At 36.2% G+C, this 17,467-nt stretch overlaps 4 protein-coding genes and 1 pseudogene across 6 annotated transcripts; 3 read left to right on the forward strand and 2 right to left on the reverse strand.

The window, feature by feature from the left end:
* Window positions 1-44: 44 nt before the first annotated feature.
* Window positions 45-2,333, forward strand: LOC9318320 (zinc finger CCCH domain-containing protein 33). The gene is made up of 7 exons (XM_002882207.2): window positions 45-354; window positions 483-640; window positions 775-837; window positions 954-1,073; window positions 1,157-1,396; window positions 1,494-1,820; window positions 1,908-2,333. Exons 1-7 carry the CDS (start codon window positions 300-302, stop codon window positions 2,136-2,138), a joined length of 1,194 nt encoding a protein of 397 aa, XP_002882253.1. The 5' UTR covers window positions 45-299; the 3' UTR covers window positions 2,139-2,333.
* Window positions 2,334-2,404: 71 nt separating this feature from the next.
* LOC110229827 lies at window positions 2,405-5,631 on the forward strand (annotated as a pseudogene). Its single transcript, XR_002333197.1, has 3 exons — window positions 2,405-3,674; window positions 3,743-3,898; window positions 3,992-5,631. The product of XR_002333197.1 is annotated as a probable FBD-associated F-box protein At1g32375 (transcript).
* Window positions 5,632-7,031: 1,400 nt separating this feature from the next.
* Window positions 7,032-8,382, forward strand: LOC9318321 (U-box domain-containing protein 21). The gene has a single exon (XM_002882208.2). The coding sequence runs from the start codon at window positions 7,171-7,173 to the stop codon at window positions 8,302-8,304; it is 1,134 nt and encodes a 377-aa protein (XP_002882254.1). The 5' UTR covers window positions 7,032-7,170; the 3' UTR covers window positions 8,305-8,382.
* LOC110230488 (potassium channel SKOR) lies at window positions 8,363-12,471 on the reverse strand. Its single transcript, XM_021033667.1, has 11 exons — window positions 11,955-12,471; window positions 11,195-11,419; window positions 11,002-11,065; window positions 10,571-10,910; window positions 10,203-10,498; window positions 10,047-10,127; window positions 9,868-9,966; window positions 9,367-9,777; window positions 8,924-9,294; window positions 8,715-8,836; window positions 8,363-8,624 (listed from the first exon to the last, which is right to left on the reverse strand). The coding sequence occupies exons 1-11, from the start codon at window positions 12,191-12,193 to the stop codon at window positions 8,386-8,388; spliced, it is 2,487 nt and encodes an 828-aa protein (XP_020889326.1). The 5' UTR covers window positions 12,194-12,471; the 3' UTR covers window positions 8,363-8,385.
* Window positions 12,472-14,306: 1,835 nt separating this feature from the next.
* Window positions 14,307-16,635, reverse strand: LOC9318322 (zinc finger protein 830). Of its 2 annotated transcripts, XM_021033676.1 has the most exons (8): window positions 16,488-16,591; window positions 16,278-16,373; window positions 16,002-16,101; window positions 15,623-15,782; window positions 15,112-15,400; window positions 14,861-14,936; window positions 14,720-14,766; window positions 14,307-14,617 (listed from the first exon to the last, which is right to left on the reverse strand). In XM_021033676.1, exons 2-8 carry the CDS (start codon window positions 16,364-16,366, stop codon window positions 14,431-14,433), a joined length of 948 nt encoding a protein of 315 aa, XP_020889335.1. In that variant the 5' UTR covers window positions 16,367-16,373; window positions 16,488-16,591; the 3' UTR covers window positions 14,307-14,430. The 2 variants fall into 2 exon arrangements, with proteins under 2 accessions (XP_020889335.1, XP_020889336.1); XM_021033677.1 differs by having other exon boundaries at window positions 15,112-15,391; window positions 16,278-16,635.
* Window positions 16,636-17,467: the final 832 nt, after the last annotated feature.

Here is a 17,467-nt window from a genome sequence, read left to right on the forward strand (position 1 = left end):
ATTAATTAATTTTTCTCAAAATTTCTTGTTTGATTTGTGTGGAGGTGAGACGAGAACGCTTTTTTGCTTTTTCGTCTTTCTCTCTCTCTCTCTCTCTTTCTTCACTACCCTCTCACCTCTCTGTTTACACGATTCTTCTTAGATGTCTTCTTCCTCCATTGTCATTTACCTATCTACACTTCATTTTCTTGTTGGAGGAAGATCGATTATCGGTGATTCATTCTTAGTGATGACAGTATAATGTCTGATGCTTATTATCATCATCATCATCATCGGAGACATTCTTCCTCTTCACGTCTATGGATTTTAATGCCGGAGTTCCCATGTCTTCTCTTTCACCTTTGATGAATCAAGGTCTAATCAATTTTCTTCCTCTTTTTCTCTGTTTTGATCTGCAAATTTTGAATTTTTTTTTTCTTGAACGGATTGGGTTTAAACTCAGTTTCTCTTTGTTTTTTTTTTGTGTTGTGGGTTCTGATCAGATGCAATGTGGCAAATGAATTTGAGTTCAGATGAAATAATGGAAACAGGTTCTTACCCTGAACGACCAGGAGAGCCTGATTGTTCTTATTACATAAGAACTGGACTTTGTAGATTTGGCTCTACTTGTCGGTTCAATCATCCTCGTGATCGGGAACTGGTACGATATGGTTTTTTGTGTTCCTGTCTGTGATTTTGGAGTTCAGAGATCTGTTTGGTCTGAATAAAATGTCAAAGCTTTTGCCTTTCGGAACTTTTTTTTTTATCTCTTCTCTCTCATTGTCCAAATTCTAGGTTATAGCCACTGCAAGGATGAGAGGAGAATACCCTGAAAGGATTGGTCAGCCTGAATGCGAGGTAAAGAAGTTTTGGTTTGTCCAATTGTAGATTAGCATTTTCCCAAGGTTTGGTAATTTAGTCATTATCTTCTTACACAAACTAAACTTACATTGTGATGTTGTATGTTTGCGCAGTACTATTTGAAGACAGGAACCTGCAAGTTTGGAGTAACATGTAAGTTTCATCATCCTAGGAACAAAGCTGGGATTGCTGGAAGAGTCTCTCTCAATATGTTAGGCTATCCTCTCCGCTCGGTATGTTGACTTTTGACTTTTATGTTTTCATTATTTCCCATTTTTTCATTCTCTTAGTGATTCTCTGAATGTCATATACGCAGAATGAAGTTGATTGTGCTTATTTTCTAAGAACCGGACATTGTAAATTTGGTGGTACTTGTAAATTCAACCACCCTCAGCCTCAACCAACCAACATGATGGTTCCAACTTCAGGCCAACAGTCTTATCCTTGGTCAAGAGCTTCTTTTATTGCCAGCCCTCGTTGGCAAGATCCGTCTAGCTACGCTTCCTTAATCATGCCTCAAGGAGTTGTCCCAGTACAAGGATGGAACCCTTACAGTGTAAGTTTACTAAACAACATTGCTTATTCTCTTTCAGATTTTGTATGACTTGGGTTTGATTTCTGTCGAGTGTTTCTCGGGGTTTCCATTTCGTTAGGGTCAGCTCGGCTCGGTTTCTCCTTCAGGTACCGGAAATGATCAAAACTACAGAAACTTACAGCAGAACGAGACAATAGAGTCAGGCTCTCAGTCTCAAGGGTCATTCTCGGGTTTCAATCCGGGGTCCTCTGTTCCGATAGGAGGGTATTATGCATTGCCGAGGGAAAATGTGTTCCCGGAAAGACCAGGACAACCCGAATGCCAGTTCTACATGAAGACAGGTGACTGCAAATTTGGCACAGTTTGCAAATTTCACCATCCTAGAGACAGACAAGCTCCTCCTCCTGATTGTCTCTTAAGCTCCATTGGCCTCCCTTTACGCCCGGTAAGCTGAAATACTGAAATATATGTAATCGTCCTTGGTTTTCTTCGATTAGATCTCGACATTGTTTGATGTTGGTTTTGTCGATAGGGAGAACCGTTGTGTGTGTTCTATACTCGCTATGGAATCTGCAAATTTGGTCCAAGCTGTAAATTTGATCACCCAATGCGAGTATTCGCATACGAGAACACAGCTTCAGAGACCGATGAGGCAGTGGAAACATCAACAGGGCAATCAAGAAGACACTCTGTATCTGAAACAAGACTAGCAGCAACAACATCCTCTGGTAAAGACACTACCATTGATAATACACAGCAGTGAAGAAACAAAAAGAAGAAGAGCTTTGATTTTTCAAAAGAGGAATCTGTAAATTGTCATTTTCATTTAGTCTCTCAAGCATTTATTAATAATGTATAGAGGTGATTTATACAAGTGATCTTGATCTTGATCTGATGGCCATTGTTGTAATATTCTTTTGGCGAATCAGGTTGAATAAAATTGAAAGTAATTTCCCTCAAATTTGAATTTGAGCACGTGCATTGGTTTAATAATTTCCGGTTGAAAGATGTTACTTTTTCAGTTGGACACAATTAGGATCAAACTCTACAGAAGAAACAGAAATTAATTGCGATTAAAATAGTTAAGAATATTTTTTTATCCAATAAAATAAGGAATTTGGTGACGCCTCTTTTATTTTATTTGTTGTCTATTGTTGAAGAGAGAAACCATTTCAGGGTTTAGCAGGGTTTAGGTTTCAGCCAGAGAGTATCGGATCCGTCGCGAGGTATTTGAATGTAAAATCGGTTCAAAAATTAGTCTTCTTTGGCGTTGATTGATATATATGGTGGGTTTCTGTTTTCGCTAGGGTTTTGAGATTTCTGGCGGAGATTAGACTGCTGCTAGTGTTCTTCCGCATTGATTTCTAGGGTGGATTGATAGAGGGTTTTGGGATTTTGCGCAAGGATCTTCAAAAGGGTTTAGCTCTCAGTGATGGATATCATAAGTGAATTGCCCGATGCACTGCTCTTGAAGATATTGTCTTTTCTGCCTGCGAGACAAGTTGTGGCCACAATGGTTTTGTCCAAACGATGGCAACCGCTTTGGATGATGGTGCCTAAACTCAGATATGATGATGCTAGCGCTGGAAGTTTTCCTCGTTTTGTGGACAGGTCTTTGCTTTTGCATGAGGCCCCGGTTATAGAGACTTTGCATTTCAAACTTGGTCAAAACTCTGGTGCTGTTGATATCGGAGTATGGACCAGAACTGCACTTAAACGCTGTGTGCGTAAGCTGATTATCAAGATGGACCCTTCTTATACTACAGCTCTAGTCATACTTCCAAGGAGTTTGTACACGGGGTGTAGCATGCTTGTCAAATTGAATGTAGATAAAGTGGTTTTTTTGGATGTCACTTCTCCAATCTCCTTCCCATCTCTCAAGAAGTTGAGCCTGAAATATGTGATATACCCAGGTAACGAGTTTGTTCAGAGGCTTTTATCGGATTGTCCTGTTCTTGAAAGCTTGGTTGTGAAACCAATTCAAGGTCACAATGTGACCAGTTTCACCATAAAAGTCCCTTCTCTCAAGAGTTTAGTCTTGCGTAAATATGAAGCTTCAGATATTGCAGCTGGGTTTGTGATAGAAGCTCCATCTTTAGAGAGCTTTGAAATTTATGATATTAATGAGGGTAGTTTTTGTGTTATTGAGAGTCATATGCCTAATGTTGTAGAGGCAAATATTGAGGTCAGTCAAGCGTCTCACTTTACGTGGTATAACTTACTCAACGGTAATATCTACTTAACTATATATTACATGCATACTTGGTTTTGTTTTCCGAATCAGTTATTGAAGAACGACTAAAGCAAATACGTGTGTTCTTGTGAGCAAATTGTTGCCACTAACATTGACTGTGTACTTAATTCTGTTTTGCATTGCAGTGCCAGTATGCATTACCTGTTGGTACAGTCTTCAGCTCTCTTGTGTATTTAGAGATATTGACATATAATGAAGCAGAGTGGTTGACTCTACTTATGCGTGTTCTCAAAGATTCCCCTAATTTACGAGCTCTCAAACTTGTACAGGTGCATAAAATTCGTCCCAAATGATTCAGTTTCCTTGGATCAGTATATGTATGTTGATCTAATGCACTGTACTTCTATCATGTCAACTTATAGCTTCATTATGAAGATGATGATGATCGCCCGTGCTGGAGTGAACCGAGTTCAGTCCCTGAATGTGTAAAATGGAGTCTCGAAACTCTTGAATGGACGGGTTATGATGGAGCAGAAGAATTGAAAGAAGTAATAGCATTTATCTTAAGAAACGCAAACCGTCTAAAGAGGGCAACTTATCCACAATAGTAGTGAATACCACATTAGTGAAAAATCAACCGACCCCAACAAGAAACTCGAGATGCGTAAGGAGTTGTCGTCGTTACCCAGGTGTTCACCTACCTGTCAGCTTGCATTCGACTAAAGGTTATGGTCTGGCCTTAGTAATCTCTGGTTGGAGAGTGTTTGATCCAGACTTTATTTATGTTGGAAGCTTATACTCAGCCCTTTGAATTTCTTATCTTTTTTGCTCTGTCTTAGTTTATTTATTTTCTTCAATTTGGTAATGTTTTGAGGTTTGACTTGACTCTTCAACAAACTGGGCGTTGTTATGTTGGTTTGGTTCTGGATTGTAATTTGGCTGGTTTAAAAAGTTCTGGATTGTAATTTGGCTAGACTGGTTCAGTCTTCACTGTAAAATCAAACCCAAATGTGTAAAGAAGTAATTGGAGCGTTTGTTTTATTCTTCAACTCTTAGGCTTTTTAAAGGTTGGACCTACTGTAGAAATAAGTTGGGCTCTAAATAAAGCCCATATTCTATTAAACATTCTAAACACAATAGTTAAGTAACCGGTGTCGTTTTACTTAGTTCCATCGGTTGCCCTAAATCTCTCTCCATGAGTACATATAAACTTGCGTTTTCTCTCTTCCGTTACCTCCATATCAGATTTTAGGGTTTAGTGTTACAGCGACTGAGAAATCTTTGTTTGTGTTGGTGTTTTCTTGTAAGAGGTCATCTAACAAAGCAAGATAGGTTTTAATTTATACCAATTTTGTGTCGGAAGATGACGACATTAGTTTATAGACCTCCATGGCAATATCTTCATGGAACTCTTCTCTTCCATGGAGTTGCTCTACGGAGGTCACACTTCCACATTTGTCTATATTTTATCTATGTCCGAATCAAGCTCGCTGATCTTATATTAACCATTGGATTCAATTTCTTGTTGTAGTCAACATTCTTGAAACTCTGAGCTACTCTGTTTTCTTGGTGTCTGAGATTCCAATTATGAAGTCATCCTTAAAGCAAATAGGTGATAGCCTCTGTGCCAATTTTGTGTCGGAAGATGACAAGATTGATTTTTTTGCCTCTCCATGACAATTTTGCTTCATGGAAATCTTCTCTTCCATGAAGTAGATCTATGGAGAGGCACATTAATGTGCAGCTTATAAATGTGTTTGTGTCTGATCATTTTCTTAATGAGTTTCTGCTTTTATTATTGTGAGAACATTATTTCAGAAGCCTAAAGAAAAATTTTTGTTTGGAACAAGACAAACCATTGTCTAGTGTTGATACAGAGCAGTAGCAAGAGAAAGGGGTTAAATCATTATTCAAAGAGAGTCTTATTGAAGATGAATCTGTAAATTCTCTTTTTTTAAGTATAGAAGTCAGACCCTGGTATTATCTCTGATACATTGGCTTTGTAATATGGAACGAGTAAGGTGAATAAATGAGTCTGAATGCCATAAAATATTTTCCTCAATGTGTAATTTCTTCATCCTCTCCCTTATTATTTTGTACCACTTAAACCTATTTTCTCACAAGCTAATTAACAATGTTATTAAGCTATGATGCGTTTAAAATGTTAATTTCGATCCAGGAAACTTCATCTCAGTCAGTGAAGAAGAGGCCTTGTTTCATAAAAAAGGCCCAAATGATTTAAGAACCAATTTTCTTGATTCCTGTCGATAATTTGTGCGTTACTGAAGATTAGGTAGGTAATTTCAGCATTAACAAGTTTGAGAATGCATGACTTTGATTGAACCAACTGGCTTATGTTTCTGCGTTAGATTTGGTGATAAACAGAACCGGGATGTAATGAATCCGGTTTCGGTTGATTTTTTTTTTGTTTTCCTTAAAAATCAAGATAATTAAGTGAAAATAACTCTTTATGGATCGTTTTAATCAAATATAATATTAAATTTTACTCTTTTTTTTTTTTGTGAAATTCGTTTTTATCAGTTATACATACATATTTGGTTTTGATCGAATCAAATCGTCTTTGTTTTTTTTTTTTTTTTTGTTCTTCAAACACCATTTGTATTAAGTAAATATGTCTACACGTAATCGTCTTGTTTATGATCTAGATACTCCTCTACTTTTGAATCACGTAAATAAGTCTACGCGTAACATACATATTTAATATATTGAAGAAACAATGACGCGGGGAAAAGTAAACAAACACGGACCCGACGACGGATAAGCGACCCAGCCCGAGTCCCACCGTCCTGGTCTAATAGTCTTCCCTACTCGTTTTTTCATTTTCTTAAACTAAAGCTAATTTAATCACTCTTAATTACTACTTTTATTAATTCAACTATGACTATTTCTTATTCACAGAATGAGTCTCACATGCCTACCCGTACTCGAGTCCAGTCCAAATGTTCCCATCCTTGTAATCTATACTACATATATTATACGTCATGGTCATATATATAAGTCTCATTATGTATCGTATAAACAATCAAAGATGTTTCATGATCGCGAACTAATTTCTAATCATTATTGATATATACTTAAATTTATAATATTTAATAACTTTCTAGTACTTTTTAATTAAACATATAGTATACAGTTGATCAAGGATAAAAACGCGTAATCTATATGTTTGTGTAATATTATATAGTTCTTGATATGATCTTCTAAGTTATTTCTAAGCTTTCTAGACATTAACAATATTTGAATGAAATACTCTAAATTTAATTAACCGCCGGAAAATAAAAAGTCATAATCCATAGTATATTTCAACGGTCAACATTCCAATTCAGTTCACAAACCTAAATCAAACTTCCATTTCTTAGCTTTTTTCTCTTTCAAGCTTATACAACCTTTGACCATGTCTCACTTTAGTAATAAGTACAAAACCACCTTACATTACATGCATATATATATAAATAAAACACGTTAAGGAACATATATTTATACAAATCCCATAAACCCATTTCATTCTTCATCGAATAATCGAAAAATATTTGAATTTTCTTAGGAAACCAAACCAAAAAACAAAAAGGAAAACGAAATAATGGTGTTACCTTGGAGATCAAGAGGAGGAGTAGCAAAGAGACGCAATCAATTGATTGCCGGCGATATATCCGTCGTGGAAACCAAGATTCCGGTTCAACTCCGATCATCAAGGATGGAGCGGATTGAGTCACCGCGGGTGCTGTTGGCGCCGTATGATGCCGTTGAGATAAGTCGGAGATTGGAAAATGCGGCGGCGCGTGAGGAATATGGCGAGTGTTTCGAGATTGTAACCAAAATCAAGAACTTGGGAAGAGAAGGAGGGGACACGAACAAGAAGTGTTTGGTCCAAAACGGCGGAGTTTTAGCTCTGTCTTCTTGTTTCGAAAGATTCGCGGCGGCGCGTGAGGGACACGATCGTCTTTTGGAGGAAATCTTGTTTGTTCTATCTTCATGGTTGCCTCTGAATCGATCAGAAGGTTTCAACAAGATGGGATCAACAGCCTCGCTTAACTGTCTCGTACGGTTCTTGAACGGTAAGGACGCTAAAACGAGACAAAACGCTGCGTTTTGTATCAGAGAGGTTATTGCAGTAGACAAGAGGTACGTGTATGCGTTAAAAGATATGGAAGGAGCTTGTGAAGGATTAGTTAAGATCATCAGAGACTCTGTTTCGACTAGCTCGGCGAAAGCATCGCTAATGGTGATTTATAGAGCGATTTCTTGTAACGACCAGATCGCTGCAAGATTTGTGAGACTGGGTTTGGTTGAAGTGATCACAGAGATGATGGTGAACAATGCCGAACAGAGCGTTTGCGAGAGATCTCTAGTTGTTCTTAACGCTATATGCGATAACGAGCAAGGCAAAGAAGATGTTCTTAGAAACGCTTTGATCGTTCCTCTTCTAGTTAAGAAGGTTCTTAGAGTTTCGGATCTCGCGACACAATGTTCGGTCTCGATTCTTTGGAAGCTATGGAAGAATAATGGAAAATCTGATGATTGTTTGCTAGTTGAAGCTCTTCAAGTTGGTGCCTTTGAGAAACTTTTAGTGCTCTTACAAGTCGGGTGCGAGGATAAGACGAAGGAGAAAGCGAGCGAGCTCTTACGGAATTTAAACCGTTGTAGAAACGAGATCGAGAAGACAAATTGTGTCGATTCTTCAATGCATTTGAAGAATGTGAAGAAATCATTCTAATCAAACAAACAAAACACACTATTATTCTTTGTAGTTACTCTGTTTCTAAATAAACTGATTTTTTGAAATTTGCCAGAATCATTATGTTTCAACAGCCAAGTACAACTTTTGTCCATCACTAATCAAATCTACATCAATAATTTTAGCTTCATCTTCAGACAATACACAAGAAGCTTCTGGAACCTTCAGCTGTTCCGCTGCAGTTTTTATAAGCTCCTCGATGCTTCGAGGCACCCACAGTACAATCCCGCGCCTTCTTTTCTCTTTCGAATCACCAGGATGTGCAAAATACACTGTACATTTCTTTTTATATACTTTATCTGCAAATTATTCGAATAAACAAACTGCTATGTTAAAGTCTTAAATCTGAGAAAACATCGGTACTTTGACTTATATGCCGGATATACTACCTTTAGGCTCTTTGGAGCCACTCGGAAACGAAGAGATTTGAGAATTCTTAGCGTCTTCGAGTAATTTTATCAACATCTTGTTCCCACAACCTAGGGCTTCATCAAGAGGAGTGTTTCCCCATCTGATTCAAATACAAAAAAACAGTTAGCAACCGCGAAAAAACAAACAGATCTTTGTTTATTAAGATAACGAATAAAAAAGAAGTTACCTGTCTTTTGCAAGAACATTAGCACTTGCTTCTACCAATTGGATTGCCAAGACATAAAATCCTTCAGAGGCAGCTACATGAAGAGGTGTTCTGTGATCATAATCTTTGGAATTAGGATCAATTCCGTTACTGAGAAGTCGTTTCAAGAAATCGCTGTCTCCTTTCGCAACCACTGTGCAAAGGAAAGTCCCTGCATTCTCTATGTTCAACGTAGCTCCTTCTTTAACAAGCAACGCCGCAACACGATCATTCCCATTCTTGATTGCTTCTAGTAAAGGTGTGCTCCCCAATTTATCTTTGATATTTACATCAACTGATTCTTGAATAAGATATAATGTAATGTCTTCATATCCTCTAGAGGCTGCAAGATGCTGTTAAGACAAAAACTTGTTAGATATCTTCCAATGTTTGATTAAAGATACCGAGAAGCTGTAGAAGCATACCAATGGCGATCTTCCGTCATAATCTGTCTTATTCGGGTCACCTCCAGCTCGAATCAAACTCTTAAGCTGATAAAGATCACCGTAGAAAGCCGCACTATTCAATTTCAAAGCTAGCTCTGCCTCTTGTTTACTGATATGAAAGGTTATATCGGATTCTAGTTGCTTAATCCGAACATTGGATTCTTTCCCTTCAAGCAGATTGTTGAGAATCCTCCGTCCATCGTGGAAATATATCTCAAGTATGTTCATAAAAGATTGCTTGTCAAGCCTTAGAATCCGACATAGCTCTGCAACTCGAACCGTGTAAGGCTGAGGAATATTGCAGAGGATTGAAATCTCTCCAAAAGAATGATCTGGTTCTAGAAGTGCCACTATTTCTTCAGATCCATCCTTAGCTATACCTATCTCCTCCTGATTATATTACAAGAAGTTTGGTTTACTAACTGAGATTTTTAAATATTCCTAACATTTTGTTTGACGAAAACGCAGAATTTCGCTTACCAATACACCGTGACAAACAAAGTAGAGCTGATCAACGACGCTTCCTTGCTCCATTATAACTTCTCCAGGGAGAAAGAACTCTTCATGAAGTCTTATAACCTGTAATAGAACCAAAAGTTTGCTCTTGAGTTACCTGAAGAAAGAAAGTCAATTTCCACAGTCAAAATCAAAAGGCTTACAATCTGGTTAATGAATTCAGCTGAGCACCCGCGGAAGAGAGGAACTTTCTCAATATACGGCAAGTATAAAGTTTGCGCAATCTGCAGTAAAAACATAAGCTTACATCTGTTCATCATCTGAATCTGAATAAGCATCTCTAAAGCATTCATCAATACCTTCGCGCGGATAGAGACAGGGATGTCTTGAAGAACAGCTGCCTCAGTGTAGCTGCTTTCGTACTGCAACCGCAAATGTCCGGTAATCTGACCACGGATGTTTCTACCGAGTTTGTTTCGGTTCATATACCGCATAATATCAGCCATCTTATCCCGGAATCTCTCTGTTTTCGAACCTTTTACAATCAAAGCTGTCATGTTACCAATCAAGTAAGCTCCTAGAATCATATCGAATGAAATGTAGACCATCGCGAATATCATTTCCCGCATATTAACCGCGTGTATATCTCCATAACCTGCATCAAAGGAATAGGCATATAAAAAATCAAAGCAAACGATTCACCAAGTTTTCAGTTATCAGAACTTACCAACAGTTGCCATAGTAACAACTGCAAAGTACATAGAAGTAGTGTATCTAGTCCAAAGATCGATCTCTCTAAACTGCGAGTAACTGTAATCTCCTAACTTCAAGCTTCCAATCCATGTATACCCTTCTTGAGAAGCAGGCAGCGTCGTGGCCAAGTAATAGAAGATACAAGCTGCGGTGTGAGTGCAATAAAGCTCGACGAAGATAAGCTTGACGATTCTTGTAAATAGGTAATTGATTCTTATATCTTTCTCCATTTTGTGGAAAAACAGGATTACTCTATGAACTCGATATAGCCTTATCAACAATAGGTATCTCACTTCTTCTTTTTCGCCTGCAGCCTGTTTTTTTTTTTAATTTTTCAGTTTCAAATTCCCCATTTGGTTTCTCGCAACTCACGGTGTTAGCAAAATCAAAGAGTAAAAAGTGTACCTTGTAGATGATATCCCATGGCATGCAAGCAAGTAAATCAATAATAAAAGTTGATTTTAAGTACCTGCAAAAATGGCAAACACCATGAAAAGGTTAATATCGTTCCTTTGAATAGAAGAATCTTGTGAACACTTATCATATGAGTCTACTAAACACATAGCAAGAAGAGAGAAACAGAGGAGAGTTAGAATACCGTAAAGCGATTGAGCTGCGTCTATAGATCATTCTATAAGTTCGGCTATCTCGATAAGCGACGAAGAATGTCAAGACAATATCTACTAAGAAAGCGATTTGGCCAGCGATATCGAGGATGAAGAGATTCTCTGGTAATCCCCTGAAGAAACCGAATTCCAATGGAGTGAAGAAGGAAGAATAAAGTGCCCATATCAATATAAACATCGTCCACGCCTTGTACCACCTGCAAATCGAAGAATTTTGTTAACAATTTTTAGTAGCTAGACTAAACTCATTACTTCTAATATTGCTCCAAACATCAGCGAAACAGAGTTTTCTTTGGTCTGACGTGTACAGACTCATCATTGGCCGTTAGATTTTTAACGAACGATCATTTGTGACCATTGAGAAATTGATACGTGTCATAAAGTGGCGGGAAAAATGAATGAATAACCGAATAAAATGTAATTACACTAAAACCCACAATGAAGCCCCTAACGTTTTCGTTTTCACTACAATTGACCCAAAACTTGGTATTGCCTTCTAAATTTCTTTCTTTGATTAAAGTTATTATAGCTTAAAATCTATAGTTTGATTTCTATAAGATTTACTTTTAGTCAAAATAAGTAAAGAATATTATTTACCCTAAATCCATATAGCAAAGTAAGTGGACTAGAATGAAATAAAATAAAACGTAGGGGCTAGTTGTGAAACTATGAAATAATGAAAGGACTCGGAACAAAAACTTTCAAAAGCGTGACGAGAATTTATGGTTTTACCGGTTATCGGGATGAACAATGGAGCCTCTGGAGATATCTCTGATTCCATTAATGACGGTGAACTTTCCGCCGCTACCGCCGGCGAAGTCTAACCCTAAGAAATTGGTGAGAGGATTGAATCTGTTTCCTCGCGATTCTACAATACCATCTCTAAAATCATCAACCTCGTAATCCTCCAATTCCACGTCTGATTCGCCGCCGCTCCGGTAAGAAACTCCGCCGCCGCTACTACCTCCCATTACACCTCCGAATCACGAAACCAGATAATCGGATATATGACGAAGAAGACAATCTCTCTGTTTTTCTCTCTCTTCTCTTTTTTTCTCTCTTATTTCCTCTTTTTTTTTTTTTTTTTTTTTGTGATTTTCAGTTATATGCCTAAAATTGGCGCCTGTGTTTTCAAATTTTGAAATTTATCAGATAGAGAAGAAAATAGCAACTCAAGTTATTCCGATGAACAACACCAACGAATCGGCGAAATTTATAGACAAATTTTCGTTTTTTTTTTGGTTAGTGCTGTTATTTAATTTTCTTATATTAAAAGTTCAAATTGTGATTGAAAACGCCCATGCTATATTAATATTTTTATGGCCACAATAAAAGATAACGTAGTGTAAAAGAATAATCATATGTTTAAAAAAATAAGGTGAACCAGTGAGATATGGGTTTATTTTTAGTATGACCTATGAAGAGCACCATATAAGTGATAAGAGTCTTTTATAACCACAAGATAAATAATGTCATTAAATGTTACATGTGATAAGGTTTCGTGATGTGATAAAGTTTGAAGAGTCACTTTTTCGATCATTTTATTCGTAAAGGTTTCTATCTTTCTAATGTAGAACGATTTATCCTTTATCACGTTTAAACATGCATAAGAGATTAGAGATCAAGGAAAAAAAAAAGAGATTAGAGATCATAAGGATAAACACTTATGATTGTATGTACTATTTTATAAGATATTGTTTGGTTATGGTGTTTTGTCTCTCTTTTTTTTTTCTGAAATTTACATGAAGACGATGAGTTCGAAAAATTATACTTTATAAAAAAAACAATGTCTATAAAAATAATCTTAAAAATTTTGGAAAACCCAAGTTGGGATACAAGTGTTATGATGGATAGACTCTAAACTGAAATGTCCCTAAACTTTGATTCCCGTTGTGGTAACACTTTACCATTATAAATTCACGTGACAATTTAAACCATATGATTTGTCAAGACTAGATAATGTTAAGGTATTTTTAGGAGATTGAGCAGTGGCGGAGGTAGAATTTAAATTTACCGGGGTCAAAATATAAAAAATATTTTAATAAAGTGTGGTTGTTTTTTTTCTTCAAATTATATTGCATATAGCTTATGTTTTTTTTATTACATTTACAAAAATGAAATTCTGATATTTATAAAAACATTTGGTTTGTCTAAAACATGATAATAAAATTAAAAACAAAGAAACTTATATATAACAATTAGTGGTTATAGTCTATATCATTTTGTAATATTAAAAAAGTTATGGTTTAAGGGGTCAAAAGAGTAGTTTTCATATTGGGCACTGGGGTCAAAAAATAGGAATTTAATCAAATATCTATGTATTTGTTTAAATATGTCATAATATTAGTTTGATTTTGAAAATTCACCGGGGTCAGTTGACCCCATGTTTCTATGCTACCTCCGCCACTGAGATTGAGTGCATTCAGTTAGGTCAGAAATAATTAGTTAACCAATTTATGTTCTTATGGGGAATTAGTTTATATCATCAATTGTGCATTAACCGACCTTTGCTTTGTCTGTTCTCTCTTTTGTTATGTGGACTCCTTTTCAAGTTATAAACAAGATAAAATTACGTTGTTATTTCCTTGTTTTTGGTTATATATATCGATTTTAATATTTCATGTCAATGGTTTATGATGGAAAGCCTGTTGCAATTTTTAAGCATATGGTTGGCACTCACAAACAGTCCAAAAATTCATTAAAATATGAATATGTTTAGTTAGTGGTCTTCCTTCTTGAATACTTGACCCCTAATTAGTTCCTAAACATATTTGACCCCTAATTGGTTTCTGTAAATGTCTAAATTGTTTATATACATACATTGATTTGTTTAATACATAGTGTTTTAAGATGATTGTGAAATTTTCCACAAAGTGATCAAAATCTGAAACATTCTAACTCAAAAACTAAAATGATTCGACCACCAGTCATCAATCAGTTTTTGAGTTTACCACCTGAAACTGCTCGAAACTGCCACAGTTTCAGGTCTCTTCCCCGAATATTCCGGCCTTTTTGGCAACTCTGGTTATGAAAGTTACGTTCTTGAATTATACCCATTAACCGATATCTATACTCAAATACCAATTGATCCTCTGAAACTGCAGATAATTCTATATCATGAGATTGATTCGTTTTCACTGTATATTCTAAGAGAACATTGAATGTTTTACCAGGGTACAGATTTTGAAACAGTCTTTTATAGTTTTATTCAAAGATGTTGAGCTCTCCAATCAACAGCGGAATCCTCGTCATCCTCCTCATCGCTGAGGGATTCTTCCTCGGTCTTCTTCGGCTTTTTAACAGACCCCTCAGAGGTTTTACTACGCTTAGCTAATCTAGCTGCTTTAAGTTCCCTTTTCCTCCTCTTTAGAATCTCTACTTTCTCTTTGTATGATCTGCAGAAAAAGATTAAAAAGGAGATCTAAGTGTTTACTTAATCTTAAACAAGTTTCAATATTTTCATCTTCTTGCTATAACAAACTTATGTATCAAATCACCTTTGCTCTCGTTGTTCCTCCTCTTCTATAGTTTCCGCAGCATCAACCTGAGGATTAGTGTGCGAGAAAAGCGATTTTAAGTTTAAGAAAGAGCTTATGATACTGTCAGCAATTTATCATAGTGACAGAGAGTTATCTGACCTCTTCTTCTTCCATGCGGCTATCCACTACCTGCAGATCATCTTGTATCAACTTCTCAAATTCTTTATATTCATCCCTGTAAGAAGATCCATGTTTATATAAGTTCACTAAGATAATTCTTAGGTACAAGCCCATAAGATCATATGACCCATTCAAATTGAGAATGTAAGAAAGTAACTGGACAACAACAATGAGGTTTCAATTTCATTTTCTGCATCTGGAAAAGTAAAAGCAAAAAAATAGAAACTCACTTGATATCTGGTTTGACGAGCTTTATTCCACGGGCAAGCAGGTCAGCTTCTTTATTATCAAAAAAACCGGTCGGAAGGTTTCCTTTCACCACAGATTTTGTTTCTGAACCAGTGGTCTGTGTCTGACTCTGTTTAGGTTCACTGGTGGTTTTGGTATTTGAAGAATCAGTTTTCTGATTATCAAAGAATCCGGCTGGAAGTGGTCCCTTTGAATTGTTTGTTTCTGAACCTATAGTCTGCTTGGATTGCTCTATATTCTTGGATATTGCTGGTTCTACTTCTGCAGATTCTGAACACATATTTGACCAATAAGTTTTTGCCATGAGATACAATAACGGAAACTCGATTGACAAATGAAACTACCAATAATAATATTTCAAAATCCTAAGACTATAGCCATCCACAAAACTAGCAACTAAACCAAAACTCTTCGACTAAGAAATGTATTGGTAAAACTTTCCTGGTTGAGAAAAAGATATGAACAAGAAGAGGAAAGTGCATAAGCCATTACCTCTAGCAGGCTCATGATTTTCGAAGAAATTTGGCGGAAGACCAGATGATGTCTGAGATTTGGATGATTTAGCCAAAGCTTCAGTTTTTGCTGGCCGAGTTTCAGCAGGTTTGGTACCCCGTTGGACTCCCGCTGCACTAGCCTTCAGATTATCAATTGCCTGTCCCAACATTAAATAACGAAAGCTAAGTTACTAAGATTAAAGAACATAAAACAGAGACTCTAAAGCCAGCTACGATACGATTCAGTAGCAATCCATAATCCATAAAAGAGCATGAAATCTACCTACCTTCAATAGTAATTAATCAAATATCCCATTGTTACTCATGTTAAAAGAGAATGTGAAGTAAGCTTATGGAGCAGAAGACACTGACTTTACCTCGTGGTGCTTACGAGAAGCTTGATGAACATCCCAGAGCGATTCAGATTTCAAGACGACATTGCAAACTCGACACACAGGCTGGTCTGATTCGTTGTACCTGCAAATCCAAAGAACATAATCATCAGCACAACTTGTAATCGCCAATAACTACAATTCAAGCCCATTCCCAGAACCCACAGATTCTAAGCGGGGATTTGTTCAATTAGAGGTTTTTGGATTCGCAGGAGCCCAGAAGTGACATCGAAACGAAGAGAAGAAGCAAGACTGGTTTACCTAACGAGAGGAGAATCTATGCGGGTGTCTTTCTTCTTGGCGTTGAGTTTAGAGCGAAACATCGCCTTCTTCTTCGCTTGAGCATCCATCACTCTCCTTCGAAGCAACCCACCCAGGAAATTTAACGCAACTCCCAAATTATCAGAACCTCGGAAGATATTCGAAGATCTGAGAAATTCCTTCTACACAAAACAAACCCTAAATCCTTACCGTGAGAATCAAAATTCCTGGCTCACTCCGTTCTTCTCCGCAATCTGTTCTCGTTTACGGGTCGGGTCGATCCAAGTCGGGTTTAGACTTGAGACTTTCGGGCTGGCTCTGGGTCGGTAACTGGGCCAGACTCATTATCTCCATTTTCCTCTGGTCATTTTTTTTGGGCCGATTGGTAACAACTATTACTTTCGGCGGTAGAGATTTTCGCTGTAAATACTTTGGCTGTAAAAATTTTGATTATAAGAACTTTAACTTTAGATAATTTAACTGTTAAAATATGATTACCAAAAGCTATAAAAATTATGATTTTAAATAAAATAAATACAGCGAATATAAATCCAAACTGTGATATAACAATAAAATTCACACAAAAAACTTTATGAGAAGTTTTTCTACATTCATATTTCTTTATTTTTGTATCAAATATAATATCTGATGTTTTTTATATATATACATAAGTGGATCTTAAAAGAACAGGAAAAAAAATCAATTGTAAATTAGTTAATACTTTTTTAAAATTAATTTTCCAACGAATTTTATCAGAGGTTTTCATATATTGTATATGACAGGTAATTTTTTTTCATCTAAAAGGCCGATTGGTTACTTACTTTTGGACTCTAAAAACTTTAGCTGTAAAAGCTTTAACTTTTTTAAAAATTATGATTTTAAATAAAGTAAATTACAGCAAATATAAATCCAAACTGTGATATAACAACAAAATTCACACAAAAAAACTTTATGAGAAGTTTTTATACATTCATATTTCTTTATTCTTGTATCAAATATAATATCTGATGTTTTTTGTTTATATATACATAAGTGGATCTTTAAAGAACATGAAAAAAATCAATTCTAAATTAGATAATACTTTTTTAAAATTAATTTTCCAACAAATTTTATCAGAGGTTTTCATATATTGAGAAAAATAAAATTAAAAAACTATTAATTTTTATTCTTTTAAATTTTAAAGTCAGGTT

Source organism: Arabidopsis lyrata (genome assembly GCF_000004255.2).
Source record: "Arabidopsis lyrata subsp. lyrata unplaced genomic scaffold ARALYscaffold_3, whole genome shotgun sequence".
Taxonomy (NCBI): Eukaryota; Viridiplantae; Streptophyta; class Magnoliopsida; order Brassicales; family Brassicaceae; genus Arabidopsis; species Arabidopsis lyrata.

Excerpts from the sequence above, each read along its gene's own strand:
- LOC9318320 (XM_002882207.2), top strand. The coding sequence starts at position 300 with ATGGATTTTAATGCCGGAGTTCCCATGTCTTCTCTTTCACCTTTGATG. Across the intron at positions 355-482 it reads TTCACCTTTGATGAATCAAG|ATGCAATGTGGCAAATGAAT; the intron begins GTCTAATCAATT and ends GGTTCTGATCAG. Across the intron at positions 838-953 it reads TTGGTCAGCCTGAATGCGAG|TACTATTTGAAGACAGGAAC; the intron begins GTAAAGAAGTTT and ends ATGTTTGCGCAG.
- LOC9318321 (XM_002882208.2), top strand. The coding sequence starts at position 7,171 with ATGGTGTTACCTTGGAGATCAAGAGGAGGAGTAGCAAAGAGACGCAAT.
- LOC110230488 (XM_021033667.1), bottom strand. The coding sequence starts at position 12,193 with ATGGGAGGTAGTAGCGGCGGCGGAGTTTCTTACCGGAGCGGCGGCGAA. Across the intron at positions 10,499-10,570 it reads TGTTACTATGGCAACTGTTG|GTTATGGAGATATACACGCG; the intron begins GTAAGTTCTGAT and ends CCTTTGATGCAG. Across the intron at positions 8,625-8,714 it reads TGGCTCCAAAGAGCCTAAAG|ATAAAGTATATAAAAAGAAA; the intron begins GTAGTATATCCG and ends AATAATTTGCAG.
- LOC9318322 (XM_021033676.1), bottom strand. The coding sequence starts at position 16,366 with ATGGATGCTCAAGCGAAGAAGAAGGCGATGTTTCGCTCTAAACTCAAC. Across the intron at positions 15,401-15,622 it reads AAATCATGAGCCTGCTAGAG|AATCTGCAGAAGTAGAACCA; the intron begins GTAATGGCTTAT and ends ATATGTGTTCAG. Across the intron at positions 14,937-15,111 it reads CTCGTCAAACCAGATATCAA|GGATGAATATAAAGAATTTG; the intron begins GTGAGTTTCTAT and ends ATCTTCTTACAG.